This window comes from Carlito syrichta, unplaced genomic scaffold, assembly GCF_000164805.1.
Source record: "Carlito syrichta isolate Samal-C Ts95f unplaced genomic scaffold, Tarsius_syrichta-2.0.1 Scaffold304525, whole genome shotgun sequence".
Classification (NCBI taxonomy): Eukaryota; Metazoa; Chordata; class Mammalia; order Primates; family Tarsiidae; genus Carlito; species Carlito syrichta.
The window spans coordinates 27703-52632 of NW_007248621.1; the positions used below are offsets into that span (position 1 = coordinate 27703).

A 24930-nucleotide genomic window follows, 5' to 3' on the forward strand; every position below is an offset into this window, starting at 1 on the left:
AACCAACCATGCTGCCCATCAAAAGAGGACTGGATTTTAAAAATGTGGTACAGATAGCTGGGCTCGGTGACTCAGCCTGTAATCCCGCGCCTTTGGGAGGCTGAGGTGAGTGGATTGCCTGAGCCCGCGGGTTCGATACCCGCCTGGGCAGCGAGACCTCATCTTTACAATAAATCAGAAAAATCAGCCGGGCGTGGTAGCGCATGCCTGTAATTCTGGCTACTCGGAAGGGTGAGACAGAAGGATCACCGGAGCCCAGCAGGCGAGGCTGCAGTGGCCGGGAGCGGCCACTGCACTCCAGTCTGGGTGACTGAGAGAGACTCCAACTCAAAAAAAAAAAAAAAAATGGAGTGACCTACATCCTAATTTTCTCAGAATAGTTCAGATATGTGTGTTGTAGTATAATGCTTAATAGCATCTCTTTTCTCAAAAGTGTCCCAGTTTAGATAAGTCATGTGAATATTAATTTAAAGCATCATAATGTAGACATTTATTTTTAAATCCTTTTAAGTTTTTAAATTATGTTAATTGAGTTGATTTAGGGATTTTGCATAGCAATTTGTATTTTAAAAAATCTAAAGTATAAGCCCACCTCCTGTAAATGTTGGAGCATGAGTTTGATTTCTGATGCAGTATGCTATGATGCTGATTGATTTCTTTGGAGATGGCAAGCCATAAATGTATTTTGAAGGAAAGGTCACTGTATATTCAGTCAAACATATTTGAGTTAGAAGGATAGAAGAGCAGGCTGACTGAGTTGCCTGACCTTGGTCTTTTGGGGGGATTTTTTGTTTTTGGGGGGTTTTTTTTGAGTTGGAGTCTCACTCTGTTGTCCAGGCTGAAGTACAGTAGTGGCACACTTACAGCCACAAAGTAGCTGGGACCACAGGTATGTGTCACCATGCCTGGCTAATTTTTTTTTTATTTATTCTAGAGACAAGGTCTTGCTTTGTTGCCCAGGCTGAGATTACAGACCTGAGCCACTGCGCCCAGCTAGCCAGACCTTGGTTTAGAGCTTTTGTGAATTATGGAACTTGTTGGAAGTTGTATTGTGTAATACATTTTATAGATCTTTAAGGCTTCTTAGTCTTCTTAGTCTTGATCTCTGTAATCTTGTACTTCCCTATTCCTACTACAGTAAAAGATTCTCCAGGGCAAATCTCTGTTTTTATTGTTCTTCCAGTCAGTGCATTGTTCAGCCCTTTTTTTTCTTAACTGTTCCATCCTGAATTGTTGTCTTCCTACATTTAGTCCATTTTAACCTACTATTGGTCACCAGTTAGTAGTTTCTTTAACAGTATTTGAGTCAATATCCAAATGGTCATAGCCAGCAGTTCCTAGAATGTCGGTGAAGTCGTCTGGTAGAAGTGTTAATTTTAACTACTAAGTTGTTTTTCTGTGAAAGAAAACTTATAAATGTTTGCAAAATGAAGGAAAACTCATAGTACAATGCTTGGCAAAAAAATGCACTCTTGGTAAGTGGTTTACATAGAATCTTCCCCCACCCCCACATCCCCCATTAGGCAGTTTATATTTTAGAGCAGTGGTCTGTGAAGGCACTCACAGAATCTTATTCCAAAAGATTGGAACGTCTCTGCCAAGGGCAGAGACCTCAGAAGATTAGTCTGTTTTTTATGTCTGTTTTTAATTACTATTTTTGTGATAAATGCTTTACTAGTTACAACTTTTAGATGCCTTTTTTATTATCTTATTTTGATACTGAGACTTTTTGTGTGAAGTATGGGATAAAAGGATTTCTTTATTTCAGGAATTATTTTCATCTGCTTGAAATGGCATATTTATATAGTATTTTTAAGCAATTAATTTGGATCTTAAATATGAATAAATGTTCAATTATTAAATGTATCATATGATGTTTTAACATTAGTATTATCTGCTTTATATATTTTTAAAAATATTTACATAAATCTTTTATGGTGAGATTTTTAAAAATTGAAGGGGTGGGGTGTGGTGGTTCATAATTGTAATCCTAGCACTTTGGGAGGCTAAATCAGGATTGCTTGAGCCTAGGAGTTTGAGGCTAGCCTAAGCAACATAGCAAGACCTCATCTCTACAAAAAATTAAAAAATTAGCTGGATGTGATGACATGTCCCTGTAGCCCCAACTATTTGGGGGACCGAGGTGGGAGAATCGCCTGAGCTCAGTAGGTCGACTGCAATGAGCTGCGACAGTGCCACTGCATTCCTGGATGTGAGTTAGACCTTGAAGGAATGGAGGTTGTAGTTTACTTCATGGGATCTTTATTGTTTAAAATGTCATGAATACATTTTATTAAAAAATTATTTTTTAAGAAAATCGAGTTAATTTCTTTTATAAATATTTAGCTTAGCAAAAGATCTGTAAATTAGGATCATGCTCAAATTGAATATCCCCTTCCCTTCAGAACTGCTTCTAGTTTGTTTTTGTTTTCCCATTGTGGTCAGTAGCACTACCATTTACCATTTTAACCCACATTTTTAGAGTTTTATCTTTTTTATTCATCTTACCCACATTTATATTCAGATTCTATTGCCTCTCCAAAATGCCTCTTAAACCCATTTTGTTTTCTCAGTTCTTTCTGCCAGTATCCTCTTTCAATTCTTGCTGTCCTGGCCCTCTAGTTGTGACTCTCCTAAACTAGTCTTCCTGTCCCCCCCCACCTTTTTTTTTTAAGAATTTTTATTTTAAAGATTTTTTTTTAATGTTCTTGCCCTTTCTGTTTGTTATTCTAACAACTTAGAGTTTAAGTTGTTTTATAAAACATTGTGTTACTCTTTTTCTTTTTTTGAGTCAGAGTCTTACTTTGTTGCCCAAGCTGGAGTGCAGTGGCATGGTGTTCACAGCCACCGCAGCCTGGACCTGCTGGGCTCAGGTGATCCTTCCACCTCAGCCTTCCAAGTTACTGGAACTACAGGAGTGTGTCACCATGCCCAGCTAATTATTTATTGTAGAGACAAGGTCTCGCCATGTTGCCCAGACTAGTCTCGAACCATGTTACTCTTTCTAACTTCTCTGTTTCTTGTTGCTTCCATATAAAAGCCAACTTCCTGAGCATGTGTTTAAGGACCTTCATAATCTGACCTGTCCTTCATCTCACACCCTTTTCTACACACTGCATTTTCTCAAGTTTTGTCTTTGTTCGTGCTTTACTATGTCTTATACACGCATATGCTACACTCATACACAAACACACACGTGTGCATCCTATGTCTCAGACCCATTTCAGGTGTTATCAAGTTACATTTTATTGTAGTTTTTATGTTTGTGAGCTCTGAAGATGAGGTCACCGTGTCATTCAAAGGCAAACATGGATAATTTGGTGTGATAAGTTTGATTGTTAGCACTGAAAAGACTGAGTATCTAACTATAAGCTGAGAGTGATGGTTGTTTTATGAATGCTTCTTTAAAATGCTAAGTGCATTTGTCAGAAAACTAGTCTATTCTTTTCAAATAAACATATCCTAAGTTTACCTCCTCTAGGTGACAGGGAGGGGTAGAGAGACATGGAAGAATTTTAAAGAAAGATAAGGAAATGCCCATATGTACATTTTGAGTAATCAGTGAATGGTTTTATTAACACGATGTTTATGTGCTGTGTATTTCGCAATCTAATATGGGACTTGACATTGTTATTACAGAAGTATTTGTGCGTCTTTTCTGTGCATTTTTTTTAATCATCCATAACTTTTTGAGTTGAGATTAACAGATTGATAGTGTTCAGGAGCTAGTAAGAGTTGTCAAGTTCACCTCCACTGAATACCTGAATTAAGCATGAAAAAAAAATTTTCTATCCTGGAAGATGTATGATAGGAGGTGTTCTAAGGACTTGGAAACGGAAAAATTTTTAATTTTTTGTAATATGTTTATTATATTCTGTTCTTGGGTAAGAAATTTAATAAGCCTTTTGGAGAAATTTACATATAAAGAAAATAAAAATGTTTGAAAAATGTAAAATAGTCAGACGTGGACTTTGATTTATGTTTAGGTCTAGAATTTATTAAAGCCAGTAAACACAAATAAAAGTGAGGATTAATTATTGTACAGATAACAAGAAAACTTCAAAAACAGGTCACTTTGAATTTTCATTAGCATTATAAGCTAGTGTGTACATGTTAGGAATATGTTTGCTATCCCCTGTACATTAATTCTTTGTAATTAGAGTAAAATTTAACTGTAACTTTTCCTCCAAATAGCTTTTGCCTACCAAAAAGTTTTGGGAACCTGATGATTCAACAAAAGATGGACAAAAAGGCATATTTCTTGGGGATGATGAATGGAGAGAGACTGCATGGGGAACTTCTCGTAAGTTATTGGTGTATGTGTGAGATTTGTGAATATATTCAACAGTTTTTCAACTGTTGACAATATTGGGAGAAAATTTGTGATGTCTTCGAAGATTTTATAAATCGTTATCCTGCACATTTTCTTAACAGCAGTTAACCTTTACTTGATGGTGCATCTACTTGATTAGTATGCTTAATTTTGAAGAGTGTGTTGCAACATGATTTTATTAAAGTTTTTGTTTTGAAATTAACTTGTTATGAAATTCTGAGTTTCTATTAAAATAGAGGACAAATTAATTTTACCATAGAAATTTTTTATTATAAATTGAGTTAGGTGACAATGACTGACTTACGTAATTGCAGCTCAGTCTAGCTTCATTAGACATTTGCCACACTCAGAAAGGAAATAAACTGCCTTGGTAACAGAATTCCCAAAATCCTTGAATGTTTTTGATATCCGTAAGTAGTGGGGAGACACTTAGGTCTAAGAAACTGTTAAGGGAAAATGAACTGTGTGTAAGGAGTGGAACTTAACAGGAGTGACAGCATTCGTATATTTTTTAAGTTGTGAGCATATTATTTTACTGATTATGTTTTTAAATGTTCTTTATGTCTTAAATGTTTTTAAATATTTTAAATGATAAATGAAGTCTGAGGTATACAGATAAAACTATCAACATGTATTTTACAAATAAGTTTTATCTTCGTATTACCAAGTTTAAGGCAGCTTGCTTAAGCTATGCAAAATGACCAAATTAATATGAAAACAAATTTCTGCATGATAATAACCAAATTAACATTATACTTTGAGTATAAATCACCAGATGTTCCTTTATTCACTCAACTATTAAAATATACTAAGCAGTTTTAAATTTTATTATTGTTAAACTAAAATAATTGCCAAAACGCTGACACTCCAAAATATTAGGCAGTTTTATTTTAGCATCTTTAACAGTCAAACTAGGTTGAAAACTTTGGCAACAAATAATTTAGACTAAAATTTCCTTAAAACGTTGGCATTTTAAAAAATTTTTTAGTTCAACAAATGCATAATACATAATATGCCAAGCTTGGAGGATACAAAGATATGTGATATAATTATTGCCCTCAAGGAATTTTTTTTTCTGGATTAGAATTAACTTATTATATTAGGCTCATAATTTAAAATATTTAGTAATTTTAACTGGGATACATTTTTTCTACAAAAGGCACATTCTTTGCTAAAAGCACAAATACTTGATAACTTGGTTACTAGATGTGTTTGGAAACGTGAATGGATAATTACTCTATTTACCAGAACCCAATATTTTTTAAGGTGTTGAAAAGCAAAGCATCTTGAGCACAGCATGGCAATGAGAGGTTATTTTCAAGATCATGGTAGGGAAATGTCAAATTTATAATTTTAGTCAGTTCGTCACCACTCCCTCTTCATCCTTAGCTTTGATAAAACTTTGAAGATGAGTGTTAGTCTTTTATCAGAAAACATGAGAAAATAAGTGAATGAAACTTGTTACCTAACAGACTTTCATTGAATGCCAATCACATACAGATATGAATAACACCATCCTTGTTCTAAAGGAATTGTCATTCTAAGAAAGATTCTCTTTCCATGACTGCAGGGAGTTAATTATGTACCTTTTTTGCTCCTCAGCTGCACTGAATTACTTGTGATTGTCAGGTTCATCATGCTCTCCTGACACTTTAAGTCCTTTGAGTACTCCAGTTTCTGTAGCTGAAATGTCCCATCTCCTCACCCCCACTGGTTACTTTAACTTTTTTCTTTTTTTTTTTTTTTTTTGAGTTAGGGCCTCACTGTCATCTAGGCTGGAGTATTTTACAAAGTGGGAGAAGCATTTCTCTAGCTCACAGTTATGTGCTGGACAGATCAGAACTCATGGCTATAATGCTATAATCACAAATGGGAAAAAACCAGTAATGACAGAATTTTCTAATTCTTGATGAAAAAGCCAAATATCACCTAAAGTTTTTTTTCTTTAATCTCTTCTAGCTTAAAGTTTTCCATTTATTTTTAAACAAAATTTATCTGATATAAATACCTTTTCTACATATTTTTGTGATGGAAAGGCAATTTTTAAGATCCCTCACAACCAATGGAATGCAAACACAATAACATAATTGAGGTAATATTCACAGTTTCTGCTGAAAAAAAATTTTTTTTTTTTGAGTCAGAGTTTCACTCTATCACCCAGGCTGTAGTGCAGTGGCACACTCAAGTGCACTGCAGCCTCAGCCTGCTGTGATGATCCTTACACTTTAGCCTTCCAAGTAGCTGGAACTACAGGTGTGTGTCACCATGCCTGCCTAGTTTTTTGATGTATTGTAGAGACGAGGTCTCATCATGTTGCCCAGGCTGTTCTCGAACCTATGGGTTGAGACAATCATCTTGACCTCTGCCTCCAAAAGTGCTGGGATTACAGGTGTGAGCTACTGTGCCTGACTTGAACAATTTTTTAAAGAAGCCCATGATCCACTAGCTGTTTATGCGTCATTTGTGATTAGGTATAATACTCAATTTTGGGTCTACTCAATACTCTTAAACTACCTAGGCTGAAATATCACAGTGGCATTTAGTCATTTTATTAACTATTAATAATTCTGAAATGATTGCTACTTTTGTTTAACCAAATTACAATACTTCTGTTTGAGTTCCTGAAGGCCATGGAGATGATTCATTATGTCCTTTCATTCAATCATTCACCTACTTATTTACACAGTTCCAATATTGATTTGCGATCTCTTTTATGCTAGGCCTTGAACTATGTTTGGGGAAATCCAAGAACAAACAAAAGTCTCTGACCTCAAAAAGAATAGAGGTTTAATAGGAGACAGTCATTTTAGGATAGTAAGTAAAAGTGTTGAACAAAATCCATAATAATAAGGGATCAAGAAGATGGAGCAGTAATTCTTCAATCCTTCTCAGTCTTAGAGTGAACATGAAAGGAAGAGTTAAAGTATGACCAGGAAAAATTAAAAGTAACAGGCTGGGTGTAGTGACTCAATCCTGAAATCTCAACACGTTGGGAGTTGAAGGTGGGAAGATTTTTGAGCTCAGGAATTAGGGAACAGCCTGGGCAATATAGTGAGACTTCGTCTCTCCAAAAAAAATCAGAAAAATTAGCTGTGCATGGTGGCTTATGCCTGTAGTCCCAGTTACTCAGGAGGCTAAGGTGGGATGATCGCTTGATCCTAGAGTTGGAGTTATAAATTGTTATGCTATGAATCACCATAAAGAAGTTAACTTTTTAATATGATGCTTCTAAGCAGTTGTACCGCAGGCAAATGTTTCTGCTGTCATTGACCTTTTGGTTGAGCTGTTTTTTTCTTTTTGCTTTTTTTTTGAGTTGGAGTCTCGCTCTGTCTCTCAGGCTGGAGTGCAGTGGCATGCTCATGGCCACCGCAGCCTCAACCTGCTGGGTTCAGGTGATCCTTCTGCCTCAGCCTTTCAGGTAGCTGGAACTACAGGCACACACCTCCACGCCCAACTAATTTTTTGATTTATTGTAGAGATGAGGTGTAACCAAGTTGCCCGGGCTGGTCTTGAACCCGTGGGCTCAAGCAATCCTCTCACCTCTGCCTCCCAAAGTGCAGGGATTATAGGCGTGAGCCACCATGCCCAGCCTTGGACTGTTTTTTACATAGACTTTTACCTACTTATTACCAAATGGTTCTTTATTCTGTTATTTTCAAGATAAGTGCCCTAGCCAGTGAGCCTCAAGAGAATGAAGAGCATTTCATACATTATAGTGATAACATTTAAAATAAAACAATGCTGATTTTTCTTTCTTTAGCATATTAATTTGTATAGTTGCATTTTGTTTAACTTAAAAGTACAACTATGTAATTGTGTTCTTTCTTCCAAACAGACCATTCAATGTCCCAGCCTATTATGGTACAGAGAAGATCTGGACAGGGTTTTCATGGAAACAGTGAAGTAAATGCAATATTGTCTCCGCGATCAGAAAGTGGAGGCCTTGGTGTGAGCATGGTAGAATATGTATTAAGTTCTTCTCCTGCTGATAAATTGGATTCTCGATTTAGGAAGGGAACTTTTGTAAGTATTTTGAAATAGTTAATATTTGCTTGATAACCATTTGATTGCATTTTATTTTAAATCAGTTTATTTTGTCTTTCCTTCCTAGAACTAAAGGAAATTTTATAGCTACCTAATTTTTTCTCTTGATTCTTGAAATATGTGAAATGATAGAACCATTGGAGATATTTATGATCTTAACCATATTACAAAATTCAAACAATATTAATTTTAAAACATAAGCTGCAAAATTAAAATTGCTTATTCCTGATAATACTTGATCTGAAAGTGACTAAAAAAATTGTCTGTACATTGAATAGAATTTTAATTTAGTTTGTGGTGTTAACTGCTTTTCCAGCACCGCTATAGTTAAGGTTGCCTTAGCCCTTCTGTTATAAATCACTAGTTTGTACTCAGATTTTTGGCCATTGATAAATTAGTTGACTACAAAATTAAATAAGATTTAATGCTTTTGTTGTTTACATGGACTATAGTGTAGTTTTAGGCCACTTATAGTGCCTTTTTTTGTGTTCTATTAAGTATTCAGAATCAAACAGATTCTTTTTCCTCAGGGCACTAGAGATGCTGAAACAGATGGACCTGAGAAAGGAGATCAAAAAGGCAAGGCTTCTCCATTTGAGGAGGACCAAAACAGAGATCTTAAACAAGGAGATGATGATGATTCTAAAATAAATGGCAGAGGTTTGCCAAATGGAATGGATGCCGATTGCAAAGATTTTAAGTAAGATTTTAACTTTCTCAAGAAGAAAAGCTTATTTCTGTAGGGATTATTACTGTTAGTTGATGTGACTGATTTAGACATTTTTTCCAGTTTAGGTTTATTTCCTTTGTACCTTGTGTTAATCTGGACAAATTATTTTATTTTTCTATAAGGAAAATTCGTGGTTACGAGCCATTTTTAAAAAAAATCTTCAAGATAGTCTCTAAAACAGAGCATTCTGTTGAAGGAGTGTTAGAAACTGCTGTTTTCTGCCACTGTGGTAGTCTAAATTTGAACTTTTTCCTCTCTGCTAAGATTTAGTGAATTGTAGATTTAATCTTTTTTTTTCTTTTTCTCCTCTTGGGTTGCTTTTGAGCAACCTTTCAGTGGAGTTGTTCTCTTCCTTTTTCCCCCTGCATTTATTCCCTACCTCCCATTGAACTTCTAATCATAGAAATGAGGAAACAGAATTAGCTTAGGAGCAGTGACCTTTTTTCTTTGAAATAATATGAGTTTGTGCTAATACTTAATATTGTTCCTGCAAATACAAAGTGGGGAGCATATTAGAGACTTTTAAAAGTTAGCTTTACGCTCCGAATTCTTAAAGTTATAACTTTTTAGTTGTCTTTTATGGCAATTAAATACGTATTTTAATCTTTGGCCTTAGATTAGACAGTGTACATTTATCTACATATTAGAAAGTTGTTTCTTTGTACTGGTTTTCTTTCTGTACTTTATATTTCAATCATGAGATGCTTTGGAGCATGTACCTGAAAATGAGCTGTTTTCTTTGAGATTTTGTGAACCATGGAATCTTAGATAACAGAGTATTAGGTACATGGTGAGTGGTATACTTTTAGGTACCTGGTGAGTGGTTTATTGTCTTATATTATCAAACGCAGAGTAACAGTGCTTCTTAAAAACAATGCCATACATATCTGTTCTGAGTACAAAAAAGCATCCAAAACCAGTAAACCTCTTTTGACAAGAAATAAATATGCTATTTAATTTGTTTTAGAACCTTATTCTCATTTTGCTCTTCTGTTACTTAAAGTTTTAGTCAAGGATATGCATTTAAAGCTCAGTTGATTATAAACCCTTCAGATAATGCATTTATAATTGAAGTGTTAATACACCATTAACTATAGCAAGAAAATAGCACCACTGATAGCATAATGGTTTCCCCCTTAATATGGCCTATACTTTTTGCTATATATGAGTTATTTTGTGTGAAAAATTATACTTCTCTTAAATATTAATACTAACTTTACGTTTATGAACATTCTAATTTTATTCCATTAAGTTTTAGATATGTGTAAAATTACTAATTATTTTAGATAACAGTATTAGTTACTTCTTGAGTGTAAAAATGTTTCAACAGAATGTGAAGCTGTGGCCATACCATATGGTCACTATGCCAGCATATCATTAATGTGTATATTAACTGATACTTCATCAATATATACATTACTGGAGTAGAATGGAAATAAGTAAAAAAAACTATATACTGGAGGCTTTTTTAAAAAATTTGTTGTTTTTAAAGAAAATCCTTTGAGTTATACTTTTATTCCCCATATGTTCCAAATGAAAAATGAACCTTTGGAATGTTCACATGCAGAAGTAGGTGTAGCTAAAGGGAAAAGGAGTTTGAAATCTTCCTATGTTGCAAGGACAGTGGTTGACGTTTAAATAAAATGTAAGTTCACTTAAATATCTAGAGAAAAATTCTTATAATCAAGGAATTTGTGAGTTACTCTGTACATGTTAATAAATTTATGTCAATGTTGAGCACCCTCCTAGCATTAAAAGCCAGGTAAAACAGTTATTGCCATTTACTTAATGTACTTATGTTTAAATATACTGTGAATGCTTTGAACAATAAACTTTCTTATAAAAAAAATCCTATATAAAATTTTATGTAAAAAGTAAAAATTGACTATAAGTGAGGACCAACTATGTCTAGAATTAAGGCAAAATAAAGTTTAGACCATAAAGGTTGTTAATAAAAGGGAAGTCAGTGCTTAAGATTTAGTCCAATGTTAGTGAATTCCTTGTGAAAATTAGGGAGGCCAAACAATAAAGAATTTTTTTTTTAATGTAGAAAGATACTTTTCATGCTGTGTATACTTAATTTTTGATGTTATACATTTCCATTTCTTTCTGGTGGTTTAAACTGAACCAATTTGGTATGATGAAAATGGTCTTTGGAGAGCTATCATAGAGGACTTTCACAAAGAGTTTCTTTTATTCTTGTTAGTTGGAACCAGAAGGTCATCTCTTCAGTCTGCTCAGTAAGGAAACTGGGGCCTAAAAGATGAAAAGATTTCCTCAAAATCATATTTAAAAGACAGCACCAGGAGTCAGCCTTTTGTCTAAGTTCAGTGCCTTTTTCTATTGTATCCCACATTTTATTCCCTTAAATAATGAGGACTATAATCTCTTATAAGCCAGTTTTTTTCTTGAATATTATTAAGCAAGATGTTATGGCAAAATTATGTGCTGGTGGGCAGTATAACAGTATGGTGGGTGGGTTTTGGTTTTGAGCTTTCCCATATTTGCCACTTAATAGTCTGTTTTTCATACATCATTCTTTTTGCGTATGCTGTGGGATAGGTTTTAGGTAATATAAGCCTAAATTATGATATTGGTCAATTTTTCTTACCTGTAAAATGAAGTTACAGCTTTATGCTATTCAAAGTGAGGCTGATAATCAGTAATATTTTTTTAAAAAACCTTTAGCCATGCCAACTCTGAAGAAGAGGAAAGTTATATTAAGTGGAACAAAAATGTGATAAAGTGGCGTGGTTAGTGACCCAGAATGCCTTGTTCACTGTCTATATTTTATGACTACTTGTTTTTCATGGTTTTTCTACTTTCCCGTTTCACCTTTTGACTTATTACTTTTAATCATAATGATTTTCTATTTTCTTTATGTAGTCGTACTCCTGGAAGTCGTCAAGCCTCTCCAACTGAAGTAGTTGAGCGCCTAGGCCCCAGTACTAATCCCCCAGAAGGACTGGGGCCTCTTCCTACTCCTACAGCTAATAAACCACTTGTTGAAGAATTTTCAAATCCTGAAACTCAGAATCTGGATGCCATGGAACAAGTTGGTCTGGATTCCCTACAGTTTGACTACCCTGGTAATCAGGTACCAATGGACTCTTCAGGAGCTACTGTAGGCCTTTTTGACTACAATTCCCAGCAGCAGGTAAAGCATGCTCTTTTCTTTAAGAAGCTTATTAGCTATATATTGGTTTAGCCTACAGTGCTATGAGACTCTGACATGAGTGTAGGAGTTCTTTAATACTTAATGTTTTATTGATTAAAATGTCCTTGTTGTTGAGCAAGTGCTTCAAATAAGTGTTTAAAATATTTTATTCACAGATTTCTGTTTAGAAGTGTGTTTTGTCACTAATCGTTATATTACATATTTTTTGTATAGCTCTTTCAGAGGACTAATGCACTAACAGTTCAGCAGTTAACTGCAGCTCAACAGCAGCAATACGCATTAGCAGCAGCTCAGCAGCCACATATAGGTGAGTCTTCATAAGCTCACAATTTGACTAGATTGAAGTGTTTAAATGTTTCATCATTTATTTAGTGACTGGTAATAATTTTAGTTTTTGAAGCATCTTACTGAGATCAAAGCAGTAGATTATATGGCAAGGATATTTATTAACTAGAGAAGAATTGTTTCTGATTGTTATTTGCATCATTGGTTAAAGTAAAATCTATAGCTTGATAAAAGTTGTCAATATGTAAGTTATTTTCTCATGTAATGTTGAGAGTCAGACACCTGGATATTCAGCTTTAGTTATTTGTGTCCATTATCAAGTTGCTGTTCATTTAAAAAATTGTTTGGAAATAGGAATCAGAAGAAATTGTCTTAAAAATATTTTATTCCATCATTACATTATCTGGTTTTTGACCTTTAGTTTTTACTGTGATGCAATTTGTTTAAATGATACATTTGTTTCTGCCAGAGGTCCCACTTGGTACATTATGTTGACTATATTGGAGTTTTTGTTTATTTTTGTTATTTGTATTCCCCCCTCAACCCTATGTAGATCTTTATTGTTTATTAATACAGGTAAATCTTGCTGGTAGCCATTTTATGATTAGTTTTATTAGTTGTTTTTTTTTTCCCCTCACAGATCTGATTCTGAGCCTGCCAGTAGTAGAGTATGGAATGAAATATGTTGGATGTAGGTTGTTTTTGTTTTTGTTTTTAATTTTTGAGTTGGAGTCTCACTCTGTTGCCCAGGCTAGAGTGCAGTGACACACTCACGGCCACTGCATCCTTGACCTGCTGGGCTCAGGTGATCCTTCTGCCTCAGCCTTCCAAGTAGCTGGAACTCTACTTGCCACCACTCCCGGCTAAGTGTTTTTGATTTATTGTAGAGACAGGGTCTCATCAAGTTGCCCAGGCTAGTCTCAAACCCCTGGGCTCAGGCAGTCCTCTCATCTCGGCCTCCCAAAGTGCTGGGATTATAGGTTTGAGCCACATACCCAGCTGAATGCCGTTTTTTAAAATTATTTTGAAATAATTATAGAGTCACATGAATTTGCAAAGAGTAGTTTCCCTTTACCCAGGTTTCCCTAATGGCTATTTCTCACATAATTAAAGTACAGCATCAAAAACAGTAATATGTATGGCATTGATATAGTATGTATGCATGTATAGTTTTATTTTATCACATGTGGATTTTTCTAACCATTTTTATACTTAGCTGATTTTGGGTAACCTTGTTCCTGTTTGGAAAAGATTTGAATACTCTTCAACATCAGGATCTATAGGGGTTGGGCAGGGATATACTAAGTTGGTTCTCTTCCTTTAACTTTGTATTGTTCTGTGTTAATGCAGTAAGACTTCTAGGTCCCCAGTTTTTTTGTAATTAAAGATGTGCACATTTATATATGACTTCTAATAGCAGCATACACTTTGGCCCTTTTTCTTGCCCCTTTTCACCAATCCCTTTCATCTCCCTGTACTTTAGGGAAGTTTTCCAAACTGAGTTTTTTCCTCTGCTTTTACACCACAACAATCAACACAGAAGACAACTTCAGTAACCAAATGTGAGGGTTTCTTCCCACCACTAAACAACAGACACCATCTGGGTGTCCTCTAATTTAGTTCCAACACTATCTAGCTGAAGATAGTGTCAGATCCCACAAGGTGAGGACTCAGTCCTACAGGACTGCCCTCCCCTAGATTCCAGTCACAAGACCAAGCCTCAAGAACTTCAGACCGGCTTCAGGTTGTGCTTCCCACGACTTCATCTTTGAGTTTAATTAATTTGTGGGAGTGTCTCACAGAACTCGGAGAAACACTTGGGTACGTTTGTTGTTTTGTTAGAAAGGATATTGCAGAGAATACTGATGAAAAGACACATAGGGCGAGATATGGGCAAAGGGTGCAGATCTTCCATGTTCTCCATGAGCACTGCCACCCTCCAGGAACATTTTATATGTTCAGCTATCTGGAAGCTCCAGGACCCAGTTTTCTTGGGTATTTATGGAAGCTTTGTAATGTCAGCATTCCTTTCCCCAGTGTGTAGGGTGGGACCCTCTGTGGGAAGAATCTTAAGACCCACAATCAGAAAACACAGGAAGATCAGAGTCCTGCCTTGGGCCCGGTGAAAGTAGGGCAGGAGTAAGTCTGAGAGATTCTGTTTCTGTGGCCTGCCCATGAAATCTAATACACCCAACATTGTAATAAAAGACTGTACCAAGAGCTATGAGAGTTCTGAACCACGAACTGTGGATGAAAACCATAATCTATAGTATAACACCATACCGTGTACTTCATTTGTCCTTGCATGTTGGAAATATACTGATTATGTTTATGGGGCAGCATAGTGGTTTTTATTTTTTGGTGGGGGGTGAGATGGTGAGGGTCTCTTTCTCACCTAGGCTGGAGTACGGAGGTGTGATCATAGCTCACCTCTGCCCCAACCTCCTGGGCTCAGGTGATCTTTTTACCTCAGCCTCCTGAATAGCTGGTACTGACTGCTGGCATGGATCACAATGCTTGGATTTTTTCTTTTTCTGTCCATCTTGCTAAATTGCCTAGGCTGATCTTGAACTCCTAGGCTCAAGCAATCCTCCTGCTTCTGCCTTCCAAAAACATGCGCCACTGCACGTTTAAATCTTTAAAGATATAGCGCAGAACATTTCTGTAAAAATGCAAATAAATTTGAAAACTTGAATAAGATAGAAATATTTCTAAGGAATCATAATTTATCAAAATTAACCCCACATCTTAATCTTAGATCCACAGTTAAGGGTAGTTATTGTTCATGGGTTTTTTTTTTTGTTTTTTTTAATCTCTTCCTTGGCTGATAGCTCATTTAGAACAATACTGTCCAATAGAAATATAATATTGTACCATGTAATTTTTAATTATTTTGTAGCTATATTGTTAAAAATAAAAGATAGATGAATTAATTTGAAAATTTTATTATCCAAAATATTTTAAAATGTAATCAATATGAAACTTACTAATGAGAAATTTTGCATTCTTCATATTAAGTCTTTGAAATCAGATGTGCATTTTCCCACTTATAGCAGATCTCAAGTCAGGTAGTCACATTTTAAATACATAGTGGCCATACGTGGCTAGTTACTACTGTATTCATTAGTGTAGTGCTGGAAGATTTCTAGAATGGGAATTGATGACTTTTTCTATAAAGGACCAGATAATGAATATTTTAAGATTTGCAGGCCATATAGTTTCAGTCACAACCACTCAACTCTGTTAAACCATGAAGATGGTCATAGTTGATACATAAATGAATATTGCTGTGTTCCAATAAATATTTACTGATATTTGAATTTCAAATAATTTTCATGTGTTTCTAATCATCTTCTTCAACCATTTAGAAGTGTTGAGACTATTCTTAGCTAGTTTGTACAAAAATAAAAAAAGAGACTAGGCATGGCCTATGAACTGGTCCAGAAAGACATAAAAGATGGCAGTAGGTAGAACAAAAGCAAAAGGCAGGGTTGTATGGGTGACTGGGGAATTTCTGTAGTACAAGAAATTGAGGGAGAAGTCATAGGTTTTTATTAGGAATAAAGCCATGGGATCTATAGAGGACTAGAAGAGGAATAAACAAATTGAAAGAGGACTCATGCTAACCATGTAAAGTAAGAGCCTTCAAGCCACTAACAGAAGACTTGGTTGGAGGATTGATCCTATAATGTGTAGTTGAGACAATCATGATAACATGTAATGGATAAGTGAGTGCAAGAGAAACTCATATAAGAAAGTGTTTCAAACAAAAGTGACATTATAAACATGAAAGATCAGCCAAAAAAACAGTCATATAACAGAGTTTTAAGATGTAGAGATAGAGAACTTTGAAGTTGTAAAAATAATTATGAGGGTGTAGTCAGAACCTTAAAACATAAAGGACTTAAGCCATCAAAGATCATCAGAAGTTTTCAAACAATAGAATGCAGTGAAAATGAAGCATTTCAGTGTCTTGTAAACAAAATTCATTGAAAAAAATAGTTTTAATTTGCTGTGTAAATTCACTTATCACCTAGAATAAAATTAACTAGAAAATAAAACTTAGGAAGTCTCCCAGAACACTGAAATTGCCCACAGGACTCAAGAAATCTAAGAGAGATGCAAAGCTATAAAGAAGATTAAAGAATAACTAAAGATGCACAAGGCATTTGTAAAGAAAACTATAGACTTAGTTCCTAAAGTCTTGAATAAATGGAGATGCGTTTTTTGTTTTTTGTTGGTTTTTTTGGGGGGGAAATCCACCATTGTGAAAATGTCAGTTCTTCCTAAATTAGTATGTGGATTTTAATATACTCTTGGTCACAATCCCAACCGAGTTTTTTGTTTTGATACTGGAAAGCTTGATTTTGATTTTTGTCTCAGAAAAGTAAAATCAGAAAATTTTTGGAAAACTGAAGTCGAGGAGAAGGAGGATTTGCTCAATCATATTGTTACCAAGCAAAAGGTCTTGCTTCCCAGTGTGCTAGAAATCTATACTGTGGCTCCGAGGTTTTGAGAAAAGGCCCTTTATTGGTTGTTGTTTTTTTTTTGCATAATTTGTTTTTGTTGAATCCTAAAGATTATTCATGCTCTTATTGTTTATACACTAGAACTACTCTTTTTCTCCCCTTATCTCAGTAGCTTTAGGAGGTACAAATAGTTTTTGCGAAAAGTACATGATTGCATTGTATAGTAAAGAAATACTTTTACTGAAGGTCATTCAACGAGAAGAGTTCAGTTCAAAAGATGTGTTGTTGGATCTGATTTGCTACAATCTTTTTGAGAAATTTTGCATCTATTTTCATCAGGGATATTGGCCTGTAGTTCTCTTTGTTGGATCTTTACCTGTTTTGGTTATCAGTGTGACGTTATCTTCATAAAATGACTTGGGGAGACTTCCGTCTTTCTCAATTGCTTAGAATACTTTCAGTTTCAGTAGGATTGTTATCAGCTCCACCTTGTATGTTTTGTAGAATTCTGCTGGAAAACTTTCTAGTCCAGGGCTCTTTTTTTTTTCTTTTTCTTCTTTTTGTAGGTAGTTTTCTTATGACGGAGTCAGTTTCCTGGATTGTTATTAGTCTGTTTAGGGTCTGAATTTCTTCTTGCTTCAACCATGGAGGGTTATGTGATGTCAGAAAGTCCTCCATTTCATTCAGGTTTTCCAGTTTGTTTCCATGCAAGGTATGCATAGTAATCTCTGATAAACTTTTGTTTTTCTTCAGGGGTCAGTTGTAATTTGATCTTTTGTGTTTATATTTGTGTTTATTTGGGCTTTTTTCCTCTTTTCCTGGTGAATCTGTCTAGGGTCCATCAATCTTCTTTATCCTTTCAAAGAACCAGCTTTTTCTTTCGTTTTATTATTTTTTTAATGATATTTTTGTCTTCTGTGTCCTGTATTTGGGCTTTTATTTGGATTCTTCTGCTGAAGATGGGATTTTGGTGGTCTTGCCTTTCTAGCTTCCTTAAGTGATTTGTTAGACTGCTAACTTGTGACCTTTCTATTTTCTTGATGTGTGTGCATAGAGCTATAAATTCTCTTAACTAATGATTTCATGGCATCTCAGAGCTTTTAGTAAGATGTGTCTTTGTTTTCATTGTTTCCAAGAATCTTTTAATTTCTGTGTTCAGCATCATGCTGTTTAGTTTCCATGTCTTTGTGTGTTTTGTGGAGATTTTGTTGGTGGTGATAACTATTTTTATTCCTGTGTGGTCTGAGAAGGCACATGGCAGTATTTCAACCTTATGAAATTTGTTAATGCTTAACATATGGCCGAGGATGTGGCCAATCTTTGAGTATGTTTTATGCTTTGATGAGTAGAGTGTATATTCTGTGGTTGGGTAGAGTGTTCTGTAGGTATCTATTAAGTACATTTGGTTAAGAGTCAAGTTGAGGTTCCAGATCTCATTGTTGATTTTTTTGCCTCCACTCTCTATCTAGGGTTGTTAGTGGGGTATTTAAGTTCCCAGTTACGAGAGTGCTCGAGTCAATATCTTTTTAAATTTTACTTTGTAGTTCCTTTATAAAACCTGGTCCCCCTGTGTTAGGTGCATATATGTTTAGGACGGATATTTCTTGTTGGTGGATTGAACCTTTTATCATTAGGTTTTGTCTTTCTGTATCATTTTTAATTTTTGATAGTTTGAGGTTGTTTTCTCTGATATTAAAATCACGACTCCTGCCTTTTTTTATTTTCCGTTTGCCTGGAAGTTTGTTTTCCATCTCTAACTTTGAGTCTGTCCTTTGTCCTGAGGTGTGGTTCCTGGAGGCAGCATGTTGTTGGGTCTTGCATTTTAAATCCAGTTTGCCATTCTATGTATTTTCAGTGGTGCATTTAGTCTGTTCACATTCAAACTAATTATTGAGGTGTGGGAGTTTATTTCTGTCATGAGGTTCTTACAAAGTTTTTTTGTTTTCTTTTAATTTTGGGGTCGATATATTGTGTGTGTTTTTGGTTTTGCAGTTGCCATGTATGCTGTATGGATTCTGTTTTTCTGCATTTTTGCAAAATACGTGGTGGTCCTTTTTTTTCCTTTCTTTTGCACTTTATACCTTCTTAAGCATTGCCTGTAGAGCCGGTCTGGAAGCAACATAAATTCTTAGGTATTGGATGTCTGTGAAGGATTTTAATTCTTCATTGATGATGAAACTTAGCTGGGTAGGAAATCCTTGGTTGGAATTGTTTATCTTTGAAAAGTTGAAGATTGGAATCCAGTCTCTTCAAGCCTACAATGTTTGTGTAGATAAGTCTGCTGCTTTTTTTTTTTTTTTTTCTTTTTTTTGACTTGGGGTCTCACTCTGTCACCCAGGCTGGAGTGTAGTGGCACTATCGTGGCCACTGTAGCCTTGATCTGCTGGGCTCAGGCAATTCTTCCACCAGTATTCCAAGCAACTGGAACCACAGGTGCCAGCTAATTTATTTTTATTTTTTAATTTATTTTATTGTAGAGATGAGGTCTTGCCAAGTTGCCTAGGCTGATCTCAAACCCCTGGACTCAGACAGTCCTCTCGCCTCTGCCTCCCAAAGTGCTGGGATTACAGGCATGAGCCACCATGCCTGGCTAGGTCTGTTGTTACTCTATTTGGTCTTCCTTGATAGGTAGTCTGACCTTTCACCCTCGCTGCCTTCAGGAGTTTTTCTTTATACCTACTTTGTGTAAGTGAATTACTATATCTAGGGGTTGATGTTTTAATTAGATGCCTTGCAGGAGTTCTCTGAATCATTTGTATTTGGATGGTTGCCTCTCTGATGAGGGAATTTTTCCTGGATGATCTTATGGAATGTTTTTTCCAAGGTGTTTTCTGTCTACTTTTCTGCTTCAGGTATACCAATCAGGAGTACGTTTGGCCTCTTAATTCACTCACGACCACTGACATGAATTTACATCATTCCAAATTCTGTTCCTGGTTACCACTGATGTGAATTTACCTCATCATGGAAGACTGTCTTTTCAGGTTTATAATGTGAATACAAATACAAAGTACAGAATGCTAGTGAGAGTGGTATCTGAGGCAAATGCTGAATATGCCTGCAACTTTCAGCTGTATCGTGAAAAAGGTGACAATTTAGAAAAGATCATTTCACCTGTGCTTAACGACAGAAGTTTGCAGCAACAGAAGTATTAGCAAAGTTAAAAATTTGCTGGTCATGAATGTGTTAATATAATTGCACATCTCTTGGAGGCTTTGCTTTGTCTTTTTAAATTTCCTTTCTATGTTTTTTTGTTAGAGTAGGAGTCTCACTCAGGCACCCAGGCTGGAGTGCAGTGGCATACTCATGGCCACCCAGCATCGACCTGCTGGGCTTAGGCGATCCTTCCGCCTCAGCCTTCCAAGGTAGCCGGAACTACAGGTGCATACTACCACACCCAACTAGTGTTTTATTTTATTGTAGAGACGAGGTCTTCCCAAGTTGCTCAGGCTGGTCTTGAACCCTCGGGTTCAGGCAGTCTACTTGCCTCGGCCTCCCAAAGTGCTGGTATTACAGGCTGAGCCACCTAGCCTAGCCCCTTTCTATGTTTTTAACAGATCGGATTATTTTCATATTTTGATCTTCAAGCTCTGAGATTCTTTCTTCTGCTTTCCATGCTTGTCAGTTTATTATTTATTTCATGGACAGTGTTCTTAATAGCCAACATCTCTGTTATTAATTCTTTCATGTTTTCCTCTTGTCTTTCTTGGTTCTTATTCATCCTTTCCAAACATTCCCTGATTTCTGCATTTGTGGTCTGACACCAGTTATTCTGGGCACTCTTCTTCATTGAGTTCCAAAGTCTGTATTCTCGTGTACTATCCTTTTTTGATTTTGTGGGGTACCTTTGTTTTTTCAATTGGCTTTTCTTTATTTGTGACAGATTTTTCTTCTCTCTTTACTTCTTTGCTCAGTGAGAGAGGGAATAGTATTCACTTCTGTTTGCTCAACCCCCTGTTCTTCCCTTGGTGCAGCTTCCAGATTTGTTGAAATTTGAAGCCAGGTTAGGGAGGGGAGCCGTGCTGTCCTTTTGAAGTTTAGAGATGTGTAAGGTGTATTGGGGGAGTGCTGAGATTCAAAAGCTGCCTGCAGATCACAATGTTTGCTAATTGGGGTGTAGGCTCTCTGGGACCCACCTCCCACCACCTCACAATATGACCATGCAATGAAGACATATGTATACCCCCTGAGTACAAAGTAACTTAAGGAAAAGGAAAGGAACTGAGAAAGAGGGAAGGGGGTAGAAAAGGCAGTGAAGAGGAAGAAGTACAAAAGAAAAAACAGACAAATCAATAAATAAGGAAAAAAATAATAAAATAGTAATAAAATGAAAACCAACAATATGAAGACACTTTCACACACACATATACCGTTATGTGAAGAAAGAAGAAGCAGAAGAAACAAGAAAATGCACACATACCCCAAAATATATACAGCAAGGAATCGTTTGTCATCCGTGAGTGCCCTCTTGTGGCAGTTTCTGAAACTTTGCCCCTCCCCCCTTTTTTATAACTGGCATAACCCAAACACCCCTACTCTTGACTCAATGGCAGAAGGGAGGGGGCTCCAGTTGCCTAGCCTTGAGGTCAGGGGAAGTCTATGAACCATCCCCAACATGATCTGCCTGTGTTCAGCCCTCTTTGCCATGTTGATCAGGTTGTTCCCTGCATGGCTCACACTCCTCACAATTTACAGTGGGAAGAGGACTGAATCAGTTTAAAACTCAGCCCCACCCATTTGCTGTGGGCTGAATTCTTCCTCTCCGATTTCATCTGTAGTCTCACAAGTGGCTCCATGTCAGTTACGGGGCGACTAGGTCTCTACTCCGAGCCTGTCCCTCTAGGTATGATGTACCCAAAGTATCCCCCCTGGGTTGATGGTGATCAACCTCAGACAGTTGCTGAATTCATTCTTCAGTCTCAAGGGGTAGCTCCACTGTTGAAATGGACATGGAGGAACCTTTCTCTACCCTGGTGGACCAAGGAGGTGGTGGCGCCTCTGTTTTCTCTTCTGCTGGTACCAGGCGACTGGTCCCTTCGCTGCATTTTCTCTGCAGTCCCCATTGCCAGTGTCTGATCTGGCACCGGAGACTGTAGTGGCAGGTAGCGCTGTGCAGTGGCTGTTCCACACCACTTTCTTCTGGATAGGGTCCCAAAGATGGGTCCTGCCTCTGGGCCGCAGATTGCACTGGGATGCGAGTAGCAGGGCATGGGGCAGCTAATTCAGCAGGGGATCTCAGGCTGCTTGTTCATCCCCACTCAGTCAGACACTTGCACGCATACTTGTACACATATTCGTCCTTATGCACACTAACTTATATGGAGACTCACACGTTCCGACTGACTCTATTGCCGTCTTGGAATCCTTGTATATTTATTCTTAGATGTTTAAACTTGTCACCTTCAGGGTACTCTTTGTTTGATACAATACACCTATTGAGACACTTTTTCCACTGCTCAAAAACAGTTTTTGGACTTGTCAATTTTGATAACTTTTAGTGCTCTTGCAATTTTTTGTTTCATCTCTTTCATATCAGCAAAACATTTCCTTTTGAGGACTTTTTTCACCCAGGGAAACAAAAGTTTTTGTTTTGTTTTGGGTAAGGGTTTCACTCTGTCATCCCAGCTGGAACGCAGTGGCTGAGTCACAGCTCTCCATACCCCCGACCTCCTGGACTAAAGTGATCCTCCTGCCTCAGCCTCCCAAGTAACTGGGACTATAGGCATGTGCCACCATACCCAGCAAAATGTGTGTGTTTTTTTGTTTGTTTGTCTTTTTGTAGAGAGGAGATCTTGCTATATTGCTCAGGTTGGTCTCGAACTCCTGGGCTAAAGCAGTACTCCCACCTTGACCTCTCAAAGTGGTGGGATTACAGATGTGAGCTACCATGTCTGACCTTGAATGATTACTTAATGTTTATCTCTGTTGACACCTTTTATGATTTCCTTTATCTTTGAAAACATTATTTTCTTACCTTCCACTTGTCTGTTACTTTCTAGAAGAGACAATCCTAACAACACATTTTTAAAGTAATTTTTTTCAGTAACTGGTTGAAAGATTTATACAGTTATTCCTAAGTATCTGGGAGTTGGTGTGGTTCCTCTCCCCCCCATATCACAGGCTTTCTCTGTCATCTCAGCTGCAGTGCTGTGGCATAATCACAGCTCACCATAGTGTCAACCTTCTGGGCTCAGGCAGTCCTCCCTCCTCAGCCTCCTATGTAGCTAGGACTACAGGCATGCACCACCATACCAGGCTAACATTTTTTGTAGAGATAAGATCTCACTATGTTGCCTAGTTGGGTCTCAAACTCCTGGACTCAAGCATTCCTCCCACCTCTACCTCCCAAAGTGCTGTGATTACAGGTGTGAGAGGCCACACCTGTCTTCTTTTCTCTCTCTCTCTTCTTTTTTTGGAGTTAGAGTCTCACTCCGTCACCCAGACTGGATTGCAGTGGCACGCTTCTGGTCATCCCAGCATCAACCTGCTAGGCTCTGGCGATCCTTCTGCCTCAACCTTCCAGGTAGCTGGAATTACAGGCACGTACTACCATACCCAGCTAATTTTTGATTTATTGTGGAGGTGAGGTTTCACCAAGTTGCCTCGGCTGGCCTCAAACCCATGGGCTCAGGCATTCCACTCGCTTTGGCCTCCCAAAGTGCTGGAATTACAGGCTGAACCGAGCCTGGTTCTTTTCTCTTCAATGAGTACTGCAGTTATATATTTCTAAATATTTTTTATCCTTTACTACATTCTCAGAGCCATATATTCGACTTAGAAGTGGACTTAAAGTCACTGTTCTTTAAGCTCTTTCTTATTTCCCTGTTGACTACAGAGTAAAGTCCAAATTAACATGAGCCAGGATACTCTTCATTAGTTTCATTCTAGTTATAGCTTCAGTTTTATTTTATCTTAACACTGTGCTCTATCCTTTCCCTACCTGTCCCTACGTTTGTTAGATGTTCTTCTTTTCTGTGCCCATAGCACTTAATATATTCTTGTTGCTAATTTAGCTTTTTGTATCACTAGATGGAGTGCTTTGTGAGAGGGCAGATTATCTTTCTTCCTTGCTGTTGGATTGCTAGCTCATAGTATGACTTTATAAAGATTGAATGAAAAACTACTATTGAAGAACAGCAGTTTCAGCTCTAACACTTATTTTGTGCCTGTTCTGTGCTAGCACTATATGGTTGTTTCATGTTCAGTATCACACTTCTCAAAAACATTCTATAATACAGCTGTTTCTTCAATGAAAAACTTGAGATTCCATTAGTCTTGCATGTCCAAGGTCACTTAGTAAAAATTTCAGCTATTATACACACTTTTCTTCCCCACTTCACCCTAGATCAGAATAGAAATGGTTTTAACCTAATGAAGAAAATCATACTTTACATTTTTATTATTTCTCCCCTTTTTAAATGTAGCTGGTGTATTCTCAGCAGGCCTTGCTCCAGCTGCATTTGTGCCAAATCCATATATTATTAGTGCTGCTCCTCCAGGGACCGACCCGTATACTGCAGCAGGATTAGCTGCAGCAGCAACATTAGCAGGTAACATTCTGTTTGTTCATTCGTATTATGCTTGCTTGTTATGGATTTAGTCTTAATTTTGGTGTAAGCTTTATTTTTATCTATTTGGGCAATTTGACTTTTTTTGGAAAAAGTGTAACATTGTCCAAAATGAACTGACATTCCAGGAAATTAATTTGTCAACTGGGAAAAGTTTAAGCACTGATTTTTCCTTCTGTACATAATTGATATACATCAGCTTTATAGTGTTAGAAATCTTACATTGTCAGCTGTAAATTTCTGTTTTAATGACCAATCTAATTATCCACAGAGACAGTGCAAAGTAGTTACTTCTCAGAAAATAAACTGAAATTAGGTGGTGT

At 36.7% G+C, this 24930-nt stretch overlaps 1 protein-coding gene across 6 annotated transcripts in view; it reads left to right on the plus strand.

The window, feature by feature from the left end:
* The window catches only part of PUM2 (pumilio RNA binding family member 2), an 80583-nt gene that overhangs the window by 5132 nt on the left and 50521 nt on the right, over nt 1–24930 (plus strand). For all 6 annotated transcript variants that reach the window (XM_021713412.1, XM_008060130.2, XM_008060131.2 and 3 more), the window contains exons 2-7: nt 4195–4303; nt 8169–8356; nt 8908–9077; nt 11994–12264; nt 12499–12592; nt 24464–24589. In XM_021713412.1, the coding sequence (XP_021569087.1) occupies nt 4195–4303; nt 8169–8356; nt 8908–9077; nt 11994–12264; nt 12499–12592; nt 24464–24589 (958 nt within the window). The remainder of the gene's footprint in view (nt 1–4194; nt 4304–8168; nt 8357–8907; nt 9078–11993; nt 12265–12498; nt 12593–24463; nt 24590–24930) is intronic.